We start from the raw sequence: 20,147 nt of genomic DNA, 5'->3' as shown, positions 1-20,147 counted from the left end.
CTGCAGACCCCTCAGCCCTGGGTATGTATCAGCCAGCCCTTCCCCGCAACGGGGCCCAGAGGCCAGAGCCTGCCCAGAGCTGAGTGCAGGAGGCACCCAGAGCTTGCCAGGCTGTGGCCCGCCTCCTCCGTGGACCTCCCCAGCTCGTCCGCGAGCCCTGGAGACAGGAGCAGGAGCGCCTTCTCCAGGGCTGCTGAGCTGCCAGCATCACCATGAGCCAGGCGGTGAAGGTTTCTGAGCAGGGGATGCAGAGCCCTGACCCGACTGGTTGCTGCACCCCACGATGTCCCTTCCTGGCAGGTAGGTTCTTTCTTCACTTGTTTTTCGAAATTTGGTAAAAGAACATTTAAACCTTCGACTGTTCTTCAGGGTATAGAGATGGTAGTGGCTTAGCTGGGATTCGAAGCAAGCCTGTGTGATTCCAGAGCTCGTGCTGTGGACTCTGGTGCCTCCTTATCATATATGCTTCGTGTGTTACTTTTTCTTTTGTTTCTTGAAGTCCTTATGATACTTAGCCCTAAGTGCCATACCTGTAATGAACACATACACTGCCCTGTAGGAGGTGTTCTTTTGTTCAACGTGTGAATTGGTCATCCACCACACTGGGTTCTAATCTCAGAAGATAGGTCAGGGACCACCAGTTGTCAGCATAGCACCATCCCACATTTCTAATTGAGGCTTGCAGCCTAGATTTTTCCCTTTGGTCTAGTTTGAAGGATCCAGGTATGTAAAGCTTATATTCTAGATAAACAGGGGCTATCCTGAAAGGAATTCATCAGTGAATTATTCTGTATGGATTAGAAGCCAGTTTCTCTGGCCTTCCTGGAGTATATCCAGTAAGGCATCTCATTCATGTCTAGAAAGCAAATATATCGTTTATTGCAACTTCAGCATGGAGCGATGTATTGGTTTAAAATAAAGTACGAGCAACACAGTTTGGTCATTGTGAGTATGCCGGCTGGGTCCACTCTTTACTACACGTATGTAACTCTAGAGCTTCTTATGCCCCATAGAGGAGACATACTCTTGTGTGTCTAGGACAAGGGAAACATGTGTTGTTATTCAGGAGCTGGAAGCTACAGCATGACAGGAAAGAATTGAAAAATCCTGGTCTTGGTCTACACGTCACTTTACCTTGTTCAAATCTTGTTTCTTTGGCTTGCTTCATTGGAGCATTTTCTCTCTCCTGGGACTGACATTGTGTATTATATATCAGGCATGTAACATGTAGAAGTTTCAGAACCCAGGATCATATAGATCAGTAAAAATTTATATATTTTTGTTTAAAATCTATTTAAAATCACACTGGGCATAATTCATATATTCCAAAAGTAGTTTGACCCTCTGCTCGTGAGATTCTTTTTATGGTATGTCGAAGCAAATTTGGACTTCCATCCCCAATAAACTTTGAGGTTGGAGGACACAAAAGCTTTTGCTCAGACCTAAATTCTGTCTGAAAAAAAAGGGTAACTATTAAAAGCCCTTTCTAACCTCTCCAGGAGCAGAAATGATTTACAGCTATGGCATTGAACCATAATTTCTTGATCTCATTTGAGAAGAGTTCAGTAAGAAACAGTGTCTTGATTTTTGTTTGTTGGTTCCCTGTTTTCTTGTCTTGCGTACCAACAATCCACTGTAATACATGAGTGAGTATGGCAGCAGGCTGAGTGTTCCCTGGAGCTCATTAAATGAACGTTGTTTCCTAAAATGACTTTTGTCTCCTTGTTTTCAGCCCCTCTTCTTTCCTCTGTCCTTTACTATAAGCAGGGCTCAGCAAAAGCTGACTGGCTTTGTGCAGACCCTACTTAGGGTAGTCTTTTCTTCATTATTTTATTCATGGCCCCTCCATTTCATTGTTTGCCTTCTCGAAATGTGTTGAAATCTTTCTGTGGTTGATGACTTCCACAATGTCTTGGCTTTTATTGGTTGATTGATTTTGGTATTTCTACAGTTTTATTTAAACATGGTTTCAGGGGGACCAGAAAGTAAATATATTTCCTAGTCTGCCATCTTGAGCTGAAAATCCCTGTGGATTTTAGCATCCAATGTTCCCATGGGTAAAAAACCCAACCTTGGCATTAATAGATGTACACACACGATTTCAGCTTTTCTTGAGCAATCACTAAGGGTTTAATATGCGGTCACTTCTAATGGGAAAATAGTAACTATCTCATGGCGTTGATTTGAGGATTAACTTAGATAATGGACAAGAAAATGCTTTGTAAGGTTTTAAAATCTATAAAAAATGTTTTTTGTTATTATTTGATTTGTTGCTATTTCAACTTTAGTTGACAGTTGTTTGTGACCTTGCTTATGTGAGAAAATGCCTTCTGGTTTATTGTTTTGTAAGCCAGATTATATTTTTCAATAGCTCAACGGAAATGGCATCATTTGTGAAGTTGAAGGGTGAAGGCATAAATGTTTCTTGACATTTGAATCAACTGTTGGTCTTCTGGGGCTTGTCCTTATTCTCCTGCAGTCTCTAATCAACATGGCATCCAGAGAGATCCTGTTAAAACATAAGTCAGATCATGTCACTCCAGTCTCTTCAATGGCTTCTTCACAGGAAAAGCAAAGTCCTCAGAGTGCCTCCACAGCCCTAGAAATCTGGGCCTCTGTTTCCTCTCTGACTGTTTCCTTCTCCTCTCCACTTTGCTCCCTCTGTTTTCCACACATTGACATCCTTTCTGCTCCTTGGATACTCCAAGCCCACTCTTGCCTCATTGCCTTTCCATCTGACTGTTCCCTCTGCTTGTACTATTCACTTCCCAGATATGCACCTTGCTCCCTCTCACAACCTTAGGTTCCCTCTTAAGTTTTATCTTCCCCAGAAAGCCCTCAGTGATCACTTAGTTTCAGATCGCAGCCCCCTCCTACCAGCTAACAATCTCCATCCCCCTTCCCTGCTTGCTGTTTTTCTCCAGCACTTACCTGATATACTATTCTACCCATTTATTCAATTTTTATTTACGTACTTACACTTAGGATTTTATATTTGCTTCTTTACTTTTGTCTCTCCCCTCAGCTCGAGAGAGGCTATATTCATCTGTGTTAATCACTGCTGTGTTTCCTGAACATGCCTAGAAAACATACTGAAGAAGGGTGCCTGAAATTTGGTAAGGGAGCCATCAATTTTCTTGGCTGAATGAAGAAATATGTTCATAAATTAATGAACAAATCTCTGGGGTTTCTGAATTAAGGACTAATGGGAAGAGGAAGGCAAATGGTTGGGACAGGGTACTGCAAGAAGTAGTATTTGGAGTACTCTGATAGCTATCCTAATAGATAACATTTTGTTCATTTAAATAGTTTTAACGAGAGAGCTGGGAACTAGGGATACACAGCATCGAGGTTTTATAATGCATTCTGTAGAGTTCTTTTCAAGTGTGTTCAAATATCATTGAAAATATATGCATGCATATAAACCTCTGTTACTTTATTTAGTGCTTTACAAGAGCCCCTCAAGGAAGGGGTAGTAGCAACTATCAGTATCCTTCCTTTATGATGAGCTTAATTTATTCAAAATTACATCCTAATTTATTTGTAACTGTGAAACTAGACGTAGTTATTTAGTAGACCCTCCCTAGAAACCTATGACGTTAATAAAACCAACAAAAATGTGTTCAGCTTCCAGTGATACACACACTACAGACTCAATTATGTGTCATCCATTTTAATGAAGGGAAGAAGTGATTTAACAAACACAGAGCAAACAAACAGAATGAAGTTTTGTCCTCCATTAATATTAGTAATGGATAAAGTGGGCTCCAACGCCTTCAAGGTAGCTTGAGAGCCATCATCTCTGTGTGATGGGAAGGGGGATGCTCGGCCAGGATGTCTTTCCGTGTGACTGAGAAAACTTTCCATAATATATAATGATGCTTACTGAAACGGATGTGGGGCATTTGGGTAATTAGGAATCCGTTAGCATATTTTTCCAGAAGCCTTGACTACAAAACGAAGATAGTAGATTTGGACACTTGCAGCTCTGCAGAAGTTGTTTGGGTATTCATCTTTATGCCGAATGAAGTAAGCTTATTTCATCTCTGCAGCTTCCCATATACCATTTTCCCACCTCTGTTTTGTGTTTGGAAAGACTTTTAGAAATTCAAACTCAAGTTAAAAAGTGAGTGACGGGCTTCCCTGGTGGCTCAGTGGTTGAGAGTCCGCCTGGCGATGCAGGGGACACGGGTTCGTGCTCCGGTCCGGGAAGATCCCACATGCCGCGGAGCGGCTAGGCCCGTGAGCCGTGGCCGCTGAGCCTGCGCTCCACGACGGGAGAGGCCACAGCAGTGAGAGGCCCGTGTACCGCAAAAAAAGAAAAGAAAAGAAAAGAAAGTGAGTGACAACTTAAATGATATATGGAATATTTTGCTGACTTACAGGAGCATGCAGAATTAAATATGACCCAGTTGAAATGTTAATTTTATTTTAATGTGTATATTGGGGTGGAGTCTTAAAGGTGCCAGAAAACAAGCATTCACCCATCCTGTTTGGAACTGCAGCACACACACACCTTCAGTTACCAGTTCTGTTCATTCCACAGAATCATCTTGGGAAAACATACTGTTTTCTATGTACCTGGTATATATCTTAATTAGTTTGAAGAATTTCCCAAATAACCTGTTAACATGTAGTTCTCCAATTCCAATCTTGCCACGTCCTGCACCAGTGACACAGCACATAGGAGTTTTATTTCTCTTTCTTTCTCTGGGTTGTTGAGAACCCAACGAAAGAACAATGGAATGGCATCAAAGAGATCAGGGGGGCTTCCCTGGTGGCGCAGTGGTTGAGAGTCCGCCTGCCGATGCAGGAGACACGGGTTCATGCCCAGGTCTGGGAAGATCCCACATGCCGCGGAGCGGCTAGGCCCATGAGCCATGGCCGCTGAGCCTGCGTGTCCAGAGCCTGTACTCTGCGACGGGAGAGGCCACAACAGTGAGAGGCCCGCATACCGCCAAAAAAAAAAAAAAAAAAAAAAAGAGATCAGGGTTCTTGACTCAGATTTACCATAAAATAATAGTGTCTTCTTGGGAAAATTATAGTTATTCTAGGCCCCTTTCCTTTTCTTTACTTTGACAGAGCTGCACTAGATGACCCCAAGTAACACTGCGCTCTTTGCAGTAGTAGCTTAGACGTTATTGGTTTTCTGAAACAAATGAAGACAGTGACACAGGAAACTGTGCAACATCTCTGTAACTGTGTTTTCTTAGAGTTGCCTCCATTTTTCAGATGATAGGATGGCTGAGCACAGAAGTAGGTGTTTTGACCAGAGGTTCCAGAGTAGATGGAACTGAACCACAAGTTTCCTTCATTCCTGAAGCTCACTTAGCCAAAACATAGGTTTCTGAATATTAAGCTGTAAAGCATATTATCAGTATGCTTTAAAAGAAGCGGTTCTTCTAGGATTTCTAATGAATAGCAGGCGGTTTTGAAATTCTTAGAAGATCATCGAATTTTGTGAGATTTACAGCTCTATTTTCCTGTCGAGCAAGTTGTATCAGTGCCAGACAATCATCTGAGCTTCTGGATGCTTCTCTGAACCTCTTGAATTTTTCTTCTTGCTATCTGAAATTCATGCCAGATAAGCCTTTTTGTAGAGGGCGTGTACAGACTTGTCTATTTTCATATAAGAAAGCGATGCAGTGAGCCAGGTCGGGGGTTAAGCCCTCATTCTCAGAGTGGTATTGAGCTCCTGGTGAAATATAATCCTCCTTTCCTCAGAATAGAAAAGCAGTTATCTCAAGTTTTTAATGCCATTAACTATTTATACATTTATGTATAATACATATATTTATTGTACCTACGAGGTGTGCTCTCTTTGGGAAGTACAAAGCTGTTTGAGACGTAAGTTGTTCTTTTTTTTGTTTTCCCACAAATACTGTGACCCTTTGAGCAGGAAGGTCTATGTTTTACTAACATCTAGAACAAGCAGCTAACACGGTGTCTAAGATGTAGTCAATAAATATGAAATAGGTAAATGAACACATTTTTAAGGAAGGGCCAGGACATGAACAAATAGAAAATTTTCATTTTCAGTCACAAAGCCACAACAGACATAAAAATGATACAGACAACAAGTGCTACGGTCATTCAAAGAAGGCATAGAATTGATACAACAAGGATCTCCTCTATGGCACAGGGAACTGTACTCAATATTTTGTAGTAACTTATAAGGGAAAAGAATCTGAAAACGGAATCACTGTGCCGTACACCTGAAACGGACACGACATTGTAAATCAACTCTATTTCAGTTAACAAACAAACAAACAGACAACAGCAACAACAAGAAACCAAAGAGGTCATAGAAGTTCTTATGAGATTCCAGAAGAGAAGAGAAGCCAAATGAGGACGGGAGAGGCGGCTTTTGAATCAGTTCAGAGGAGAAGTCACAGAGGAACTAGTCATTTGATCTGAACTTGAGATTAAGATTAAGATGAATTAATCTGAATTAATTAAGATTGCAACACAGGGATATTACAGATGAAGGTAATCACATAAACTTACTATACTGAAACTTGCAGAGGTTATGAGTGTTGTTCAAGATCCCAAAGCAAGTGCATTGTGGAATCAGAATTTTAAGTGAGGCCTAATGAACTAAAAACAAACAGACACAGAAACAAGCCCTTCCTGTGTCACCACGTTGCCTTTGAAGTCGTTTTTTTTTTGGTGGGTTGGCAGAAACTGGTTCCAGTGTTTCTTGCAGGAATGACTGGCCATAGGACTGGGCGTCGTAGCTTCCTGCCAGGCGGCCGAAGGTCGCAGGCAGGTGGGTCACTGGGACACAGGCGGAGGGGCTCCTGCCCGGCCCCCTGGCCGCTCAGTGCCCCTGCCCCAGAGCGGGGGTGGGGGTCTCAAAGCAGCCTTGTCTGAGTCCCCTGCCACTAGAGAGAGTATTGGCCCAACACTTGTAGAAAACGGGGACCTTGCTGGCAGTTCAGTGGAGGGACACAAATCTTTGCCGACTTTCTGCTGAAGCTCACGAGGGTTCACTCCTAAGCCTCTTACAAGGTCAGCTGCCGAGGCTGCGAGAGATGAGTCAGGGCTCTCCCTCCACCACGGGGAGATCGCTGGTTAAAGCGCTCACGAGGGAGTGGACCGCGTGTCCGCACCGACACGCATGGGCATACCTCGTCGATGCCTTCTGTCCGGGGTATGAAGCCCTCTCCTGCCTCTTCCAGGCTCTCTAGAAAGCATGTGCAGAGCCTCCCACCCCACCCTCGGACTCCGCGCGCCACAGCTGGAGGGACCAGCCAAGGAACCGTGGCAGGAAGAGGCCAGAGGGCAGCGGGCCTCGGCCGGAGCCCGTCAGTCGGTCCCCATTCACACACCACCAGACGATCCTCTTGACCTGGGCAGTAGCCGCCAACCGACCGCTAAGGTGAGCCCGGCGCGCGCTTGGCTACCTGGCATGGCTGGGAACCCCAGGATCTCCCGGCAGAGGCGGGCATTCTCCTGGGCCGGGTCCGCGGGCGTCTGCGTGTGCAGGGCCTGAACCACCTTGGCCAGGACGATCTGGCACAGGTTGAAGAGGCCTGGGGGGCGGGAGGAAGGAGACGGGGGGCTGGCACCGTGTCCAGGCCGCACTTTCCAGCCGGGCAGACCGGAAGCCCCCTTCCCTTCCCTCGGTCCAGCCGCATCTGGGTTGGCCTCCCGGGACTTGATGAGCTTGTCCAGCAGCTCCTGAGGGACGGTGCTGCCCGTGCCCCACCAAGACTGGCAGCAGCGCCAGGGCCTCACAGGGCACGGCGCCCCTGGCCCCAGAGCCTTCCCTCTGGTTCTCATCACCGGCTGTCACCAGATTTGCATGCAACGTTCTTTTCTTTTCTCTCGTCTTTATGTCCCTCAGCCACGCAATGCGGTGAAGCCCTGACGCTCGCTGCCACGTCGATACACCCTGAGAACACGATGCTCAGCGAGAGAAGTCATACACAGAAGGACACACAGGGCGTGACCCCACTGAGGAGAAATGTCCAGAGCAGGTAGATCCACAGAGTCAGCGAGTGGGTTCCTGGTTGTCAGGGGCTGGCGAGGGGACGGAGTGATAGCTAAGGGCGTGAGGGACATTTTCGGGCTGATGGAAATGGTCCGAAGCAGTAGTGACGTCTGTACAGCTCAGTAAACTGTCCCCACACGCCCCAGTGCAGCCTGTGAGAGCATCGCTCTCAGGATGAAGGGCTGACCACAGGAAGACTGAATGAGCAGTGGGTCCTGGGCCCAGACGCTCAGCTGGCGCCCCCCACGTGGGGAAGTCACTGGGACTCGCTGAGCCTCCACGGAGACTGGCAGCAGCCCCCGAGCTCACAGGGCACTGCGCCCCCGGCCCCAGAGCCTTCCCTCTGGTTTTCATCACCGGCTGTCGGCAGACTTGCAGGCAACGTTCCTTTCTTTTCTTTTGTCTTTTTTTAAAGGCAACTCTTGAGTACGTGTATTGAACATGCAGGGAACCAGCCCTGACTCCTTGATCTGGGTCTTCCAGCCTCTAGAGCCTCGAGGACATCCGTTTCCGTTATTTACGTGCCCAGTGCCTGGGGTTTGATGATGGAAGCTGACACCGAGGGCGTCACCACGTGCGGGGTGATGTCAGTGAAAGAATCCCGTGGTGAGGGCCTGCCTGAGGACCACGCATGCCTGGGCCCTCCCCGCCCCCTGCCTGCAGCCCTGCGCCTGGGAGCGGAGCTGGTGCATCGCGTGCCCGACGTCGTGGAAGTTGGTCTCCCGCTCATCATGCCACAGCAGTGAGGGCAGGTTGGGCGTAGGCTTGGTGAAGTTGGCCACCATGGCCGCGATGGCGATCTGGCAGCTCCCATCGTGCTGTAGGCAGCCCGGCTGCAGGCCGAAGCATGCCGCGTGCCCGGACTTCCCCACCCTGAGGAGGGACGTGGATGGGGCCCCGCTTCCACAGAGGAGCCCCGGCCCAGGGCCGACAGGTTCCCCCACACACGCACCGAGGATAGAGGTCAGGTAGAACTTGCCGATGGAGTGTGCCGAGTGACGGGCACGTCCCTTGAGGAGAGCTACTCTTACAGAGTCCTTAGACAGCCTCAGGACCCCATTTCTGGTGAGTCCGAAGGGCCCAGGAAGTCTTTGTCATGGCCCTTGTGTGAGCTGCCGTGAGAAAACACTCTGCTCTGACTACTTTGAGGACCTCGTCCCTAAAGCCACTCTGCTCGAGGAGGAAGTCAGCAGCTTACCACGCTGTGGCGCTAAAGGGGCACCCAGCATGAACGCGTGCCTGGAGGTAAGGCCCTGCTTTCCGTGCAGAAGCGGAGGCGTGCAGCAGTTTCCATGAGGCCGTGGCCCCTGCTCTGCATATGTCTAACTGCAGCACAGTTTTCTGGACACCTAGGAGGCTCGCGTGGGCACCCTGCTCCCGGCAGGAACACTGAGTACCCACAGGACCCCGTGGGTCTGCTAATCAGCATCCAGGCCAGTAGCCCTCCGGAGGCACTGTGTGCCTGCCGAGCGTAGGGAAACGCACTGCACTCTCTTTTGGAGCAGCTTCATTTCCCCAGCACTCGCACACGTTTGGGAACACCGTTCTGGCACGTCCCACCTGGCGTGGAAGTCTTCTTACGCATGGCCCTAGTCGAGCGGCACTCAGATTAACCCTCGTCTTCGCATGCCACCTAGGACCTCCGGCCTGAAGTCACCGTGCCTCCTAGAGAAGGTGGGCCTGTGTACCTACTGCAATTTCAGTTCTGTTCTTCCTGTGGCACTGGAGGCTTTTGGATAGCCACAGGCCCAGAGGCGTAGCTGCTGCGGCGTTCCTTGGTCGAGGCAGCTTCCTTGATGCAGAACACCCCACTTGGAGGAGTTGATTCAGGGAAGGAACCACAGGGTAACCTGTGTCTCTTTGGACTTCTTAGAAACCACAGGGGTGTATGCTGAGTGTGCCCACGGGAACGGGGGCCTGCTGGGAGTAGCCTTGCTTTCCCATTTGGAAGGCTGCTTTCATGCTGCCTTGAAGCTCCCTGACATTGCCTGCTCTTGACAGGCCTGTAAACACCGTAAGACTGCTTCGGGGAAAACTGAGTTTGCTCTGTCTGAACCAGGTGCTTCCGTGGCCGCGGTGGTGGTCCGCCTGACAAGCTCTAGAGCTAAAGGGAATCTCAAGGTGAAAACTTGCCGCCAGGTTAGGCCCTTAGCAGCCGTGCAGAAAGGGAGACGTGCAGCTGTTTCCATGAGTTCTTAGTCGCTTATAGGCTTTATTTTAAAGGAAGTACCCTTCTGGGGACTCCCAGGCCTCTCGGCTTATGCATCGTTTTCCCTCCAAGTTCACTGAGTACCTCCAGACCCCTGGGGGCCGGCGGGACAACTTGGAGGCCCACTGGTGGATCCCTCGGAGGCCCTCTGTGCCTGCCGAGTGATGGGCAGCACACTGCACGTTCCTTGAGGAGAGCTGCATTTCCAGAGTCCTCGAAGAGCCTCAGGACAATATTTCCGGTGAGTCCGAAGTGCCCAGAAGACCTCGTCCTGGCCCCTTTGTGAGCTGCCGTGAGAAAACGCTCTGCTCTGAATACTTGGAGGCCCTCGTCCCTGAAGTCACTCTGCTTGAGGAGAAAGTCAGCATCTTAGCATGCTGTGTCGCTACCGGCACACCCAGCATGAACACATGCCTGGAAGTAAGGCCCTGAGTTGCCGTGCAGAAGCCTTTCCAGGACATTTTCCTTCTCTTTCGGAGGCTTCTAAAACACTATGAGTCTTGATTGTCTACCTTCCATTTCTTTATTTTTTTTAACATCATTATTGGAGTATAATTGCTTTACAATGGCGTGTTAGTTTCTGCTGTATAAAGTATAACAAAGTGAATCAGTTATACATATACATATGTTCCCATATCTCTTCCCTCTTGTGTCTCCGTCCCTCCCACCCTCCCTATCCCACCCCTCTAGGTGGTCACAAGGCACCGAGCTGATCTCCCTGTGCCATGTGGCTGCTTCCCACTAGCTATCTATTTTACGTTTGGTAGTGTATATATGTCCATGCCACTCTCTCACTTTGTCACAGCTTACCCTTCCCCCTCCCCATACCCTGAAGTCCATTCTCTAGTAGGTCTGTGTCTTTATTCCCGTCTTACCGCTAGGTTCTTCATGACCATTTTTTTCCCTTAGATTCCATATATATGTGTTAGCATATGGTATTTGTTTTTCTCTTTCTGACTTACTTCACTGTGTATGACGTACTCTAGGTCCATCAACCTCACTACAAATAACTCAATTTATTTTCTTTTTATGGCTGAGTAATATTCCATTGTATATGTGTGCCACATCTTCTTTATCCATTCATCCGATGATGGACACTTAGGTTGCTTCCATCTCTTGGCTATTGTAAATAGAGCTGCAATGAACATTTTGGTACATGACTCTTGAAGAACACTTGCCTAACAGACCAGCTCAGTCCAGAAATGGGCCAATGAAATGGAAAGTAGAGTTATGTACCTTCCATTTCATTGGCCCATTTCTGGACTGAGCTGGTCTGTTAGGCAAGTGTTCTTCATAAATGCAAGCATGGGATTTCACTGACATGCTGCTCTCAAGTCCCACAACTCTGGGAATAACAGTGATTCCAAAAATATAATTATCTATTATAATCAGACTCCTATAGGCAATAGAAAAATAAAATAATTTATCCCGTTACTTGTAACTGTGTAATTAACTGTAATAAGTTAACAGTTACTTGTTAAGTAAGTAACAAATTAACAGTGATATAAGTGCTTAATGAGAAGTGCAAAGGCTTCAAAGAGGGAGCAGATACAAGATCCATCTGGTTGGGAGGGGTCAGAAGTCTTGATGGAGAAGGTAGCACTAAACTGGATCTTGAAGAAAGAACAGAGCCTTAGTCACGTATTGGAATTTGGTCAAGTCTGGTCTGACCGCTGGTGATAGGGGCGTCATGAGGCTTGGAGATGAATCCTGCATCCCAGCAACAGAGCTGGTTCTCCTGGAATACAGTGCTTTACACTACTTAATAACTCACTTGTCAGACAGCTGCCTGATGGGGTCAGCATGTGGTACTGGAAAAGCAAACTGTTCAGGCCTTCAAGTCAGAGCTGCCAAGGCTTGGGTCCCACCCTGCCTTGTTCTATGGGGTTGTGGGAAGGATATCTCAGACTTGTGGGCTTCGGTTTCCCATTTGTAAAATGGAAACAATATCAACCTTAGCTCTTAGGTTGCTGCCAATATCAAATAGTACAGCATAGGAAAAGTGCTTTCTCACAGTGCCAGGCATCTAATATCTCAGTGAATAACAGCTGTCTCTCCTTCCCTGTATGTACCTGCATGGTGCTGAGGCAGATAGTAAAACCAAATAAGACTCACTGCTGGTGGCAAAGGAAAACTCTTGACAACAGTTTGGCAGCTCCTCAAAATGTTAAAATAGAGTTACCATATGACCCAGCAATTCCACTCCTAGGTATATACCAAAGGAATTGAAAACAGGTGTTGAAACAACCACTTGTACAGAATGTTCATAGCAGCACTATTCACAATAGCCAAAAGGTGGAAACAATTCAGTTGTCCATCAATGGATGACTGGATGAACAAATGTGGTCTATCCATACCATGCAACATTATTCAGCCATGAAAAGCAATGAAGAACTGATACATGCTAGGATATGAGTTAACTTTGAGAGAAAAATGAAAGAGGCTGAACGTAAAAGTTCACATATTACGTGTTTCCATTTAAATGAAACATCAAGAATAGGTAAATCCATAGAGACAGAAAGCAGGTTAGTGGTTGCCAGGGGCTCGGGAGCAGTGGAAATAGGGAGTGACTACCTACTGACTAACAGTTCTCCTTTTGGGGTAAAGAAAATGCTTTGGAACTAGATAGAGGTGGTAGTTACACAACATTGTGAATGTACTAAATGCCACTGAATTATACACATTTAAATGGTTAATTAAAAATAATAGAATAAAATAACACACCTGCTTTACCTTTAGGAGTTCACAATCTTAGCTGGGTCTCTTTAGACTCTCAAGAGTTGGCTGAGGGAACTTCCCTGGTGGTACAGTGGTTAAGAATCCACCTTCCAATGCAGGGGACAAGGGTTCGATCCCTGGTCAGGGAACTAAGATCCCACATGCCGTGGGGCAACTAAGTCTGCGCCACAACTACTGAGCCTGTGCACCACAGCTGGAGAGAAGCCGGTGCACTGCAACAAAAGATTCCACGTGCCGCAACTAAGACCCGATGCAGCCAAAAATAGATAAATATTTAAAAAAAGAAAAAGTTGGCTGAGGCACATTTGCATCAACATGGATGGACCTAGAGATTATCATGCTAAGTGAAGTCAGAAAGAGAAAGACAAACACCATATGATATCACTTATATGTGGAATCTAAAATATGACACAAATGAACTCATCTACAAACAAAGACTCACGGACATAGAGAACAGACTTGTGGTTGCTAAGGGGGAGGGGGCGTGGGGGAGGGATGGATTGGGAGTTTGGGATGGTCAAGCGCAAACTATTAGATATAGGATGGATAAACAACAAGGTCCTAATGTATAGCACAGGGAACTATATACAATATTGTGATAAACCGTAATGGAAAAAATCTGGAGAAGAATGTACATATATGTATAACTGAATCACTTTGCTGCACAGCAGAAATTAACACATTGTAGATCAAGTATAGTTCAATAAAATAAATTACAAGAAGAAGTTGGCTGAGGCAGAGACAGGTAGATTCCCAAGCCTCAGTTTCATCATCTGCATGCAGGGCCAAGAGTCTGGAATGTGCTGAGCCTTCCAGACTTCATTTCTTACACAGAGAATTACCTGTAATTCCTCTATCCAGAGACAAATGCTGCCAATGTTTGGTGTAACCATTCAGACTTTTCTCTCTGCATGCTTGTGTGTATAAATTATTTTTGTTATATTTTTCCAAAAATGAATGAAAACATACGGTTTTATAACCTTTATAGCTTGGTGCTATATTTTGACAATTATTTTTCATGTCAATAAATCCTCCTTATTATTCATGGCTATGAGGAAGGTTGAAAAGCCTGAATGTAAACCAAGGACGTTGGGTGTTGAGGAAGCCACAGAAACTGGTGAGAATACAGGAAAGAGGGCAGGGACAGATCAAGGACCTCTGGCCTCTCAGCTTGACTATTAGGTTTCTGACTAGTTGTTATTAGATAGACTCATTAGGGATACTCAGCTGTACTTTGGAGCCTTCTATTCTGTTTTGATTCTTACTTCAAGTTTTGCTTAACATTTAAAAAAATATTAAAATGTACTGCAAACAATGTAACACACCCATGGCTCACCACCCTGCCTTCACGTTACCCTTGTGGCCTTTTTGCATGCTGAAGATCTGGAGCCTCAGCAGTCTCCATCACCAGCCCTGGATTCCAGCTGCCAGGATGGCACCTTTGGGGTGGCCATGATCTGTCGCTCCAAGTCTGGTCTCTCTTCAGCGTCTTCCTAGATGCTCTTGCCAGAAATCTGTCATCTCTGACCACTTCTTCATCCTCAGATCATCAACTCCTGCCATTTCTACCCCGAAAATGCACCTCCAAGTGGGCCAGGTCACACCCATGGCCCAACTCTGGTCCAAGCCACTGTTTTCTAGCAGGACCAACTGAGCAGCGACGCCTTTGAGCAAATAAGAAAAAGGTGCCTTTTCCTTTGGTCAGACTCAGCTCTGTGACAGGGCTCATGGATTTTAGTTCCCACTAGCCTTCTTGGGCGAGGTGCCTTTTTTTTTTGCGGTACGGGTCCCTTTCACTGTTGCGGCCTCTCCCGTTGTGGAGCACAGGCTGTGGACGCGCAGGCTCAGCGGCCATGGCTCACGGGCCCAGCCGCTCCGCGGCATGTGGGATCTTCCCGGACCAGGGCACGAACCCGTGTCCCCTGCATCGGCAGGCGGACTCTCAACCACTGCGCTACCAGGGAAGCCACACGAGGTGCTCTTTTAAAATGAGCAGCCTGCATATCTGTATCTGGAGGCCCTTCTTTTGCCTGGACTGCTGTGCTAGCCTCTGGGGGCAGGGGGATATATGCTTCCATTCCTGGCTCTTCCAATCTATTTTCCACATGTAGCCAGAGTAATAGACACACACCACACACCCCACCCCTACCTCTGGTTATGTTACTCCCCAGCTAAAAGCATAGCAATGGCCTCCTGGTGTTCTTGGAATAGAGTCCAAACTTCCTAACCTGGATGATAGGCCCTGCATGGCCAGGTCCCTGCTGCCCTCATCCAGCTGTGAAGCACCTTGTGTGCTGAGCCAGGGGACTTGGACTCTGGTCTGTGATGACAGAGCACAGGGTGAGGGGCAAATTCCCCAGGGTCATAGCAGCTGTGTGGAAGGGCTGAGGGTGGACATCAGAGAGCACCAAGGTGCTGGGTGAACTGCCATGGTGTGGGGTATAGGCCATCCACAAGGGCAAGGACTCCTGAGCTGTTCCAGCCCCTGCATACCCCTCCAGGTTAATTCCCCAGTGATCAGAGAATGCAGAATGGACTCCCTGCTCCATCATAGCCCAGCTACTTGAGCCTGGGATTTATGATGAACAAATATCCAGGAGCTGGCCAATGAGGTGTCATCCAGGACCTGGTCCCTGGAAGTGGAGCGTGCCCTTGCAGTCTCTCCTGGATGCCAGCTGGAGGCTGAGGGCAGCGGCTGCCCTGGACACTCAAGGCTCTTGTGGTAGCAGGTGAGAGGCCATGGGTGGAAGGACAGTGTTCTTAGGTGTGGTCTGGAGCTCTGGACCCTCCTCTGGCTCTCAAGGCTGGTCTATTTTTGGTGTTTGGCTCTTATGCCACCTCAACAGCCTGAAAATTTGCAAACAAGTGGGAAGAAGCCTTTGTTGAAACTTGTACTTGGAAACACAGGACTACTGCAGTGTATGGTCCCTGGGAGAGGGACACATGCTTGGCTGCTGCATGGTGCCACCCCAATGTATGGAGAAGCTGAGAGCCAGGGAAAGGGGAAAGAGGGAGAGGGGAGGGTACTTCATAACCAGAGATTTGTATGTTATTTTATTAAGTCCTCTAAACAACTTAAGAAGGCAGGTTCTTGGAGAAGATTATGTAACATGCCCAAGGTCATGCATGGAGACAGGACCAAATGCAGACCTTTCTGCTGACTCTACACCTTCTCCCAGTGGTTGTGGCCTATTTCCTCTTGGGTAGAAGCAGAAGGACACATCCTTGAGCAGGGTCATCCCTGGTTCTGGGGTGGGAGGATAAGCCACTCACATGGCTTCTCTCTCCTCCAGGGCTGCCAGGAAGTCATACAGGGACTCCTACCTCTCTCTTGAACTTTGAGATCCAGACACAGAAGTCTTCCATGTCTCCTTATCAAAGCCACAAATACCAGGAAAATTATCGCAAATGGGTCGTGGGCTTGTTCTCCAAGGTGATGACCGAGCACCTTCCCACCACCTTCCACCACATCCTAAAGCTGCCCCGAACCCTCGTGCTCTTGCTTGCGGGGGCCCCTTGCCCTATTCCTGGTCTCTGGCTCCTGGGTCCTGACCTTCGTGGCCAGTCTTGCCCTCCTTGCTGCCCTGAGGTTTCCTGCCAAATACCACCGGATCCAGTTTGAGGTCATGTCTTTGCACAGACATGTCTGACAACACCAAATCCTATTTCAGTGAGAGTGGCTCCTGCTTCTGGGTGGTTGAGTCTGAGGGGCAGGTGGTGGGCATGGTGGGAGCACTACCTGTTAAGAAGGCCACCCTGTGGAATGAGCAGCTGCAGCTGCTTCACCTACGTGTGGCTTTGGAGCACCGTGGTCAGGGGATAAGTAAAAGCCCTGGTCAGGACTGTCCGAGTCTGCGTGGCACCAGGGCTACAGCAAAGTGGTCCTCAGCACCAGCACACTGCAGTACTCTGCCCTGGCCCTGTACCAGCGCCTCGGCTTCTGGAAGATGGGCTAGTTTTTCTTCTCCACAAGCTATAGGCTAGTTGCTGTCCCTGCAATTCAATTTATCTACCGTCTCCACTCTGCTCAGGTCTCTCAGGCACTGGAGCAAAGAGGGGGCCCTATGATCTGTGTCGTTGTGGATTAGTTAGGAGGGACTGGCTGTGCTGCAGTAATAAGCAAATCCTGAAGTCTCACTGCGACGGCACAGTAAAAGCTTACTGCTTGCTCACATTGGAACCCAATGGCCTTGGTGGTGGGGTGGCTCTGCTCCATTCAGTTTTTGGAGTTGCTACTGTTTCATTTATCTAGTGCCACGAGAATGTTACATAAAAAAACCACCACAAAATAATAAACATTTTTTCAGCTCATGGGTCTGTGGGTCAGCAGCTTAGGCTGAGCTCAGCTGGGCTACCCCTTAGATCTCCAGGTGTCATGCCCTGCCTCTTCAGTGAGAGGAAATGCGAAGTCATGTGGAAAGGGTGAGGGGAAGGAGTGTGAGAAGAATCCACGTGAGAAGGATCAGGGCCAATGATGCCATCAGTCTGTTATGGACCCCAAGGTCTCTGCTGAAGGGCAAGAAGGCAGCCAGGGACAGAGTGTGGGATTTGACATGAACTAGACCTAGAAGTGGCACAACCCACATCCCACTGGCCAGGGCCAGGTCATGATTTAAATCAAGCTTCTGTTGCCTCTTGAGTTTTGTCTACTAAAGGCTAATGGCCCCGAAGGAAGCTGGAATGAGGCTAGGAGGTAGCTCTGGACCCAAGGCACCAGTGTCTGCTGAGAGTTTCTGGGCTCATCTGATGGCTACCCTAACCAGACACTGTCTGACACCAAGTCAGCAAAAGGGCTCTCACCGTGTTACGCTTTTCCTTGACTGGTGCTTTCAGATTGAAGTTCCCCACACACCTCAGGGAGACACTGCATAGCTCCCTGCACCTCTACAGATGAGAAATAAATAACCCTCTGCTGCTTGCTTTACTATGAGTCAATCAGAAGTTATTTTCTATAAAAACACATACAAAAAGGGACTTACTCTTGCCTAGAATTAAGATAATACCATTGTAACAAACATCCCTGTGGGCAAGGCCACTGTGGAGAAAGTATTGCTCCTGAACCATTAATAATCTTAGTCATCATTCTACCCAAGACTCTTCAGAAGGTTACTACTTCTAAATTACACATGGACAACAAGATAAGTTTTATTAAACCAGACTCATAAAAGTAAGGATTGTGCTCCTCCAGGCTGATAAAATATAATTCCAAGGCTCTGAGGAAAATATTCTTATGTCAGTTCCAAGGAACTTTTCTCCCCAAGAGTTGATTGGTCAATTTCTGTGGAAGAAAAGAAAGGCAGGAAAGAAGTTAGATACTCTTGCCACTAGAGGCAGACAGCCACTCTTCACCCCAGACATGTTGCTGAAGAGACCAGTGTTGTTCTCCCCAAATCTTGTTTATCTTCCCCAGCTACAGAAATGATGGTAATTATACAAAAAATACTTCCTGAAGTGCTTAGGGAAGATGATCTGTAGTCTATTATAGTCTATACAGAAATATAATATTAATATAATCCTAATAGACTAATCCACCTATCAGTTCACAAACACACAAGCACAATAAGAGGCCTGGCCTTGTGATGCTGACACACCAGACAGGCCATGTAGTGCTTGGGGCGTCGCCACTTGAGGGAGCCCAGCCTGAGCCACGGTATGCGCTCCAGAAGCAGCTCTCCAATCCCACATCGGTCTGGTATGAACTCATCTCTTGGTTTCTGACTTTCAGAGTCCTCTGGGAGTGAAGTGAGGGGGCTGGGAAAGAAATGCGAACACTGAAGGATCTGGACCTTCAGGCATAGTAGCCCATCTGCTTTCTCAAGGAATTAATTGGTAGCAAGTCCCCTGGCCTGTGAGGTTCTAAAACTTGCAGTACCACTGATTCTACTGGGGCTGTGGGCAGGAAATGGTAGTGGCTTCAAGGCTCTGAGTACCCAGACTGCCAACTTGTATGCTACACTTGGACATTTCCCAATTTATTTAAAAAGTTCTAGTGGTATATGATTCACCCATAAGGGGCATAAAACTATCATTTGGGACTCTGGATGAAAACTCATCAGTTCTGAAAGATGTGGGCATTTCCAGCATGGCGTCTAAACTGACACCCAAGTATGAAATTTGGTTTCATTCCAAATGTATGCCTGGAAGGTGCCTTATTTAGTTATTTATTAAACAATTTTAAAACATTAAAACAATTTTTTTTTTGGCCGTGCCGTGAGGCATGTGGGATCTTAGTTCTCTGGCCAGGGATCAAACCTGTGCCCCCTGCAGTGGAAGCACTGAGTCTTAACCACTGGACCATCACGAAAGTCCCTGGAAGATGCCTTTTTTAGATTTGCCTTTCTAGATTTTCAGATTTGAAGTCTAGTTACACGTGCTTTTATCTTCTAAATTTTAGTAGTGGTATAATGCGTTATGAGCTTAAGTTCACTCTCCAAATGTGGTTAATTCAAACAGGTCAGATGTGTTTTTCTCAATTTCTCTTTCCCCTGATAAATCTCATCAATCCTGCTCTAGGACTGACTGACCTTTTTTTTTTTTTTTTTTTTTTTTTTTTGCGTTACGCGGGCCTCTCACTGTTGTGGCCTCTCCCGTTGCGGAGGACAGGCTCCGGACGCGCAGGCCCAGCGGCCACGGCTCGCGGGCCCAGCCGCTCCGCGGCACGTGGGATCTTCCCAGACCGGGGCACGAACCCGCGTCCCCCGCATCGGCAGGCGGACTCTCAACCACTGCGCCACCAGGGAAGCCCCTGACTGACCTTTTTATATAGCTGGGCTCGCAGCCGGTACGACTTATATTCCAATCTCCTCTTTTCCTCTTCTCTCTTTTTCTGTACTTCTGGAAGCTGTTCATAAATCCTTAGAAATGGCACCAATGGAAAGACAGAAAGCAGTGAGGCCACCTGACCACAGAGGAACACGATCACTCCTCCCCACATCTCCCTAAGCTCTACTGCTCTCCAGGCACTCAGTCCCTCAGACAGGCTGTGGGCCTGTTGTGTGCCCAGCTTCCTGTTAGACACTTGGACACGAAGAACCCTGGCCTGGAGTGCTCATGATCTGAAAAGGGATACAGATAAAAATATAATAAAATCCTGCTAATAGTGGTTACTTATGGGAAAGAAGTGGAATAAGGGGTGGAGATGAACTTCTTTTCACTCTATATGGAAAAATGTATGGTTTCAATATAAGATAATGATTTTGTATT

The 20,147-nt window shown here is 47.4% G+C and overlaps 2 protein-coding genes across 3 annotated transcripts in view; one reads left to right on the top strand and one right to left on the bottom strand.

Annotated features, from left to right (window-relative positions):
• Nucleotides 1-15,315: 15,315 nt before the first annotated feature.
• Nucleotides 15,316-17,955, top strand: NAT8 (N-acetyltransferase 8 (putative)). The gene is given in 5 exon segments (XM_032652301.1): nucleotides 15,316-16,458; nucleotides 16,460-16,578; nucleotides 16,580-16,769; nucleotides 16,771-16,790; nucleotides 16,792-17,955. Coding segments are annotated over 5 exon segments (720 nt in total). The 5' UTR covers nucleotides 15,316-16,308; the 3' UTR covers nucleotides 17,033-17,955.
• A 116-nt stretch (nucleotides 17,956-18,071) lies between these two features.
• ALMS1 (ALMS1 centrosome and basal body associated protein) overlaps nucleotides 18,072-20,147 on the bottom strand; it is a 247,530-nt gene continuing 245,454 nt past the window's right edge. For both annotated transcript variants that reach the window (XM_032652290.1, XM_032652291.1), the window contains 2 exons: nucleotides 19,699-19,798; nucleotides 18,072-18,222 (listed from right to left, as the gene is read on the bottom strand). In XM_032652290.1, the coding sequence (XP_032508181.1) occupies nucleotides 18,178-18,222; nucleotides 19,699-19,798 (145 nt within the window). In that variant the 3' untranslated portion in view covers nucleotides 18,072-18,177. The remainder of the gene's footprint in view (nucleotides 18,223-19,698; nucleotides 19,799-20,147) is intronic.

This window comes from Phocoena sinus, chromosome 13 (genome assembly GCF_008692025.1).
Source record: "Phocoena sinus isolate mPhoSin1 chromosome 13, mPhoSin1.pri, whole genome shotgun sequence".
Classification (NCBI taxonomy): Eukaryota; Metazoa; Chordata; class Mammalia; order Artiodactyla; family Phocoenidae; genus Phocoena; species Phocoena sinus.
Note: the sequence above shows the minus strand (reverse complement) of the source record. Positions and strands in the feature narration are given on the sequence as shown.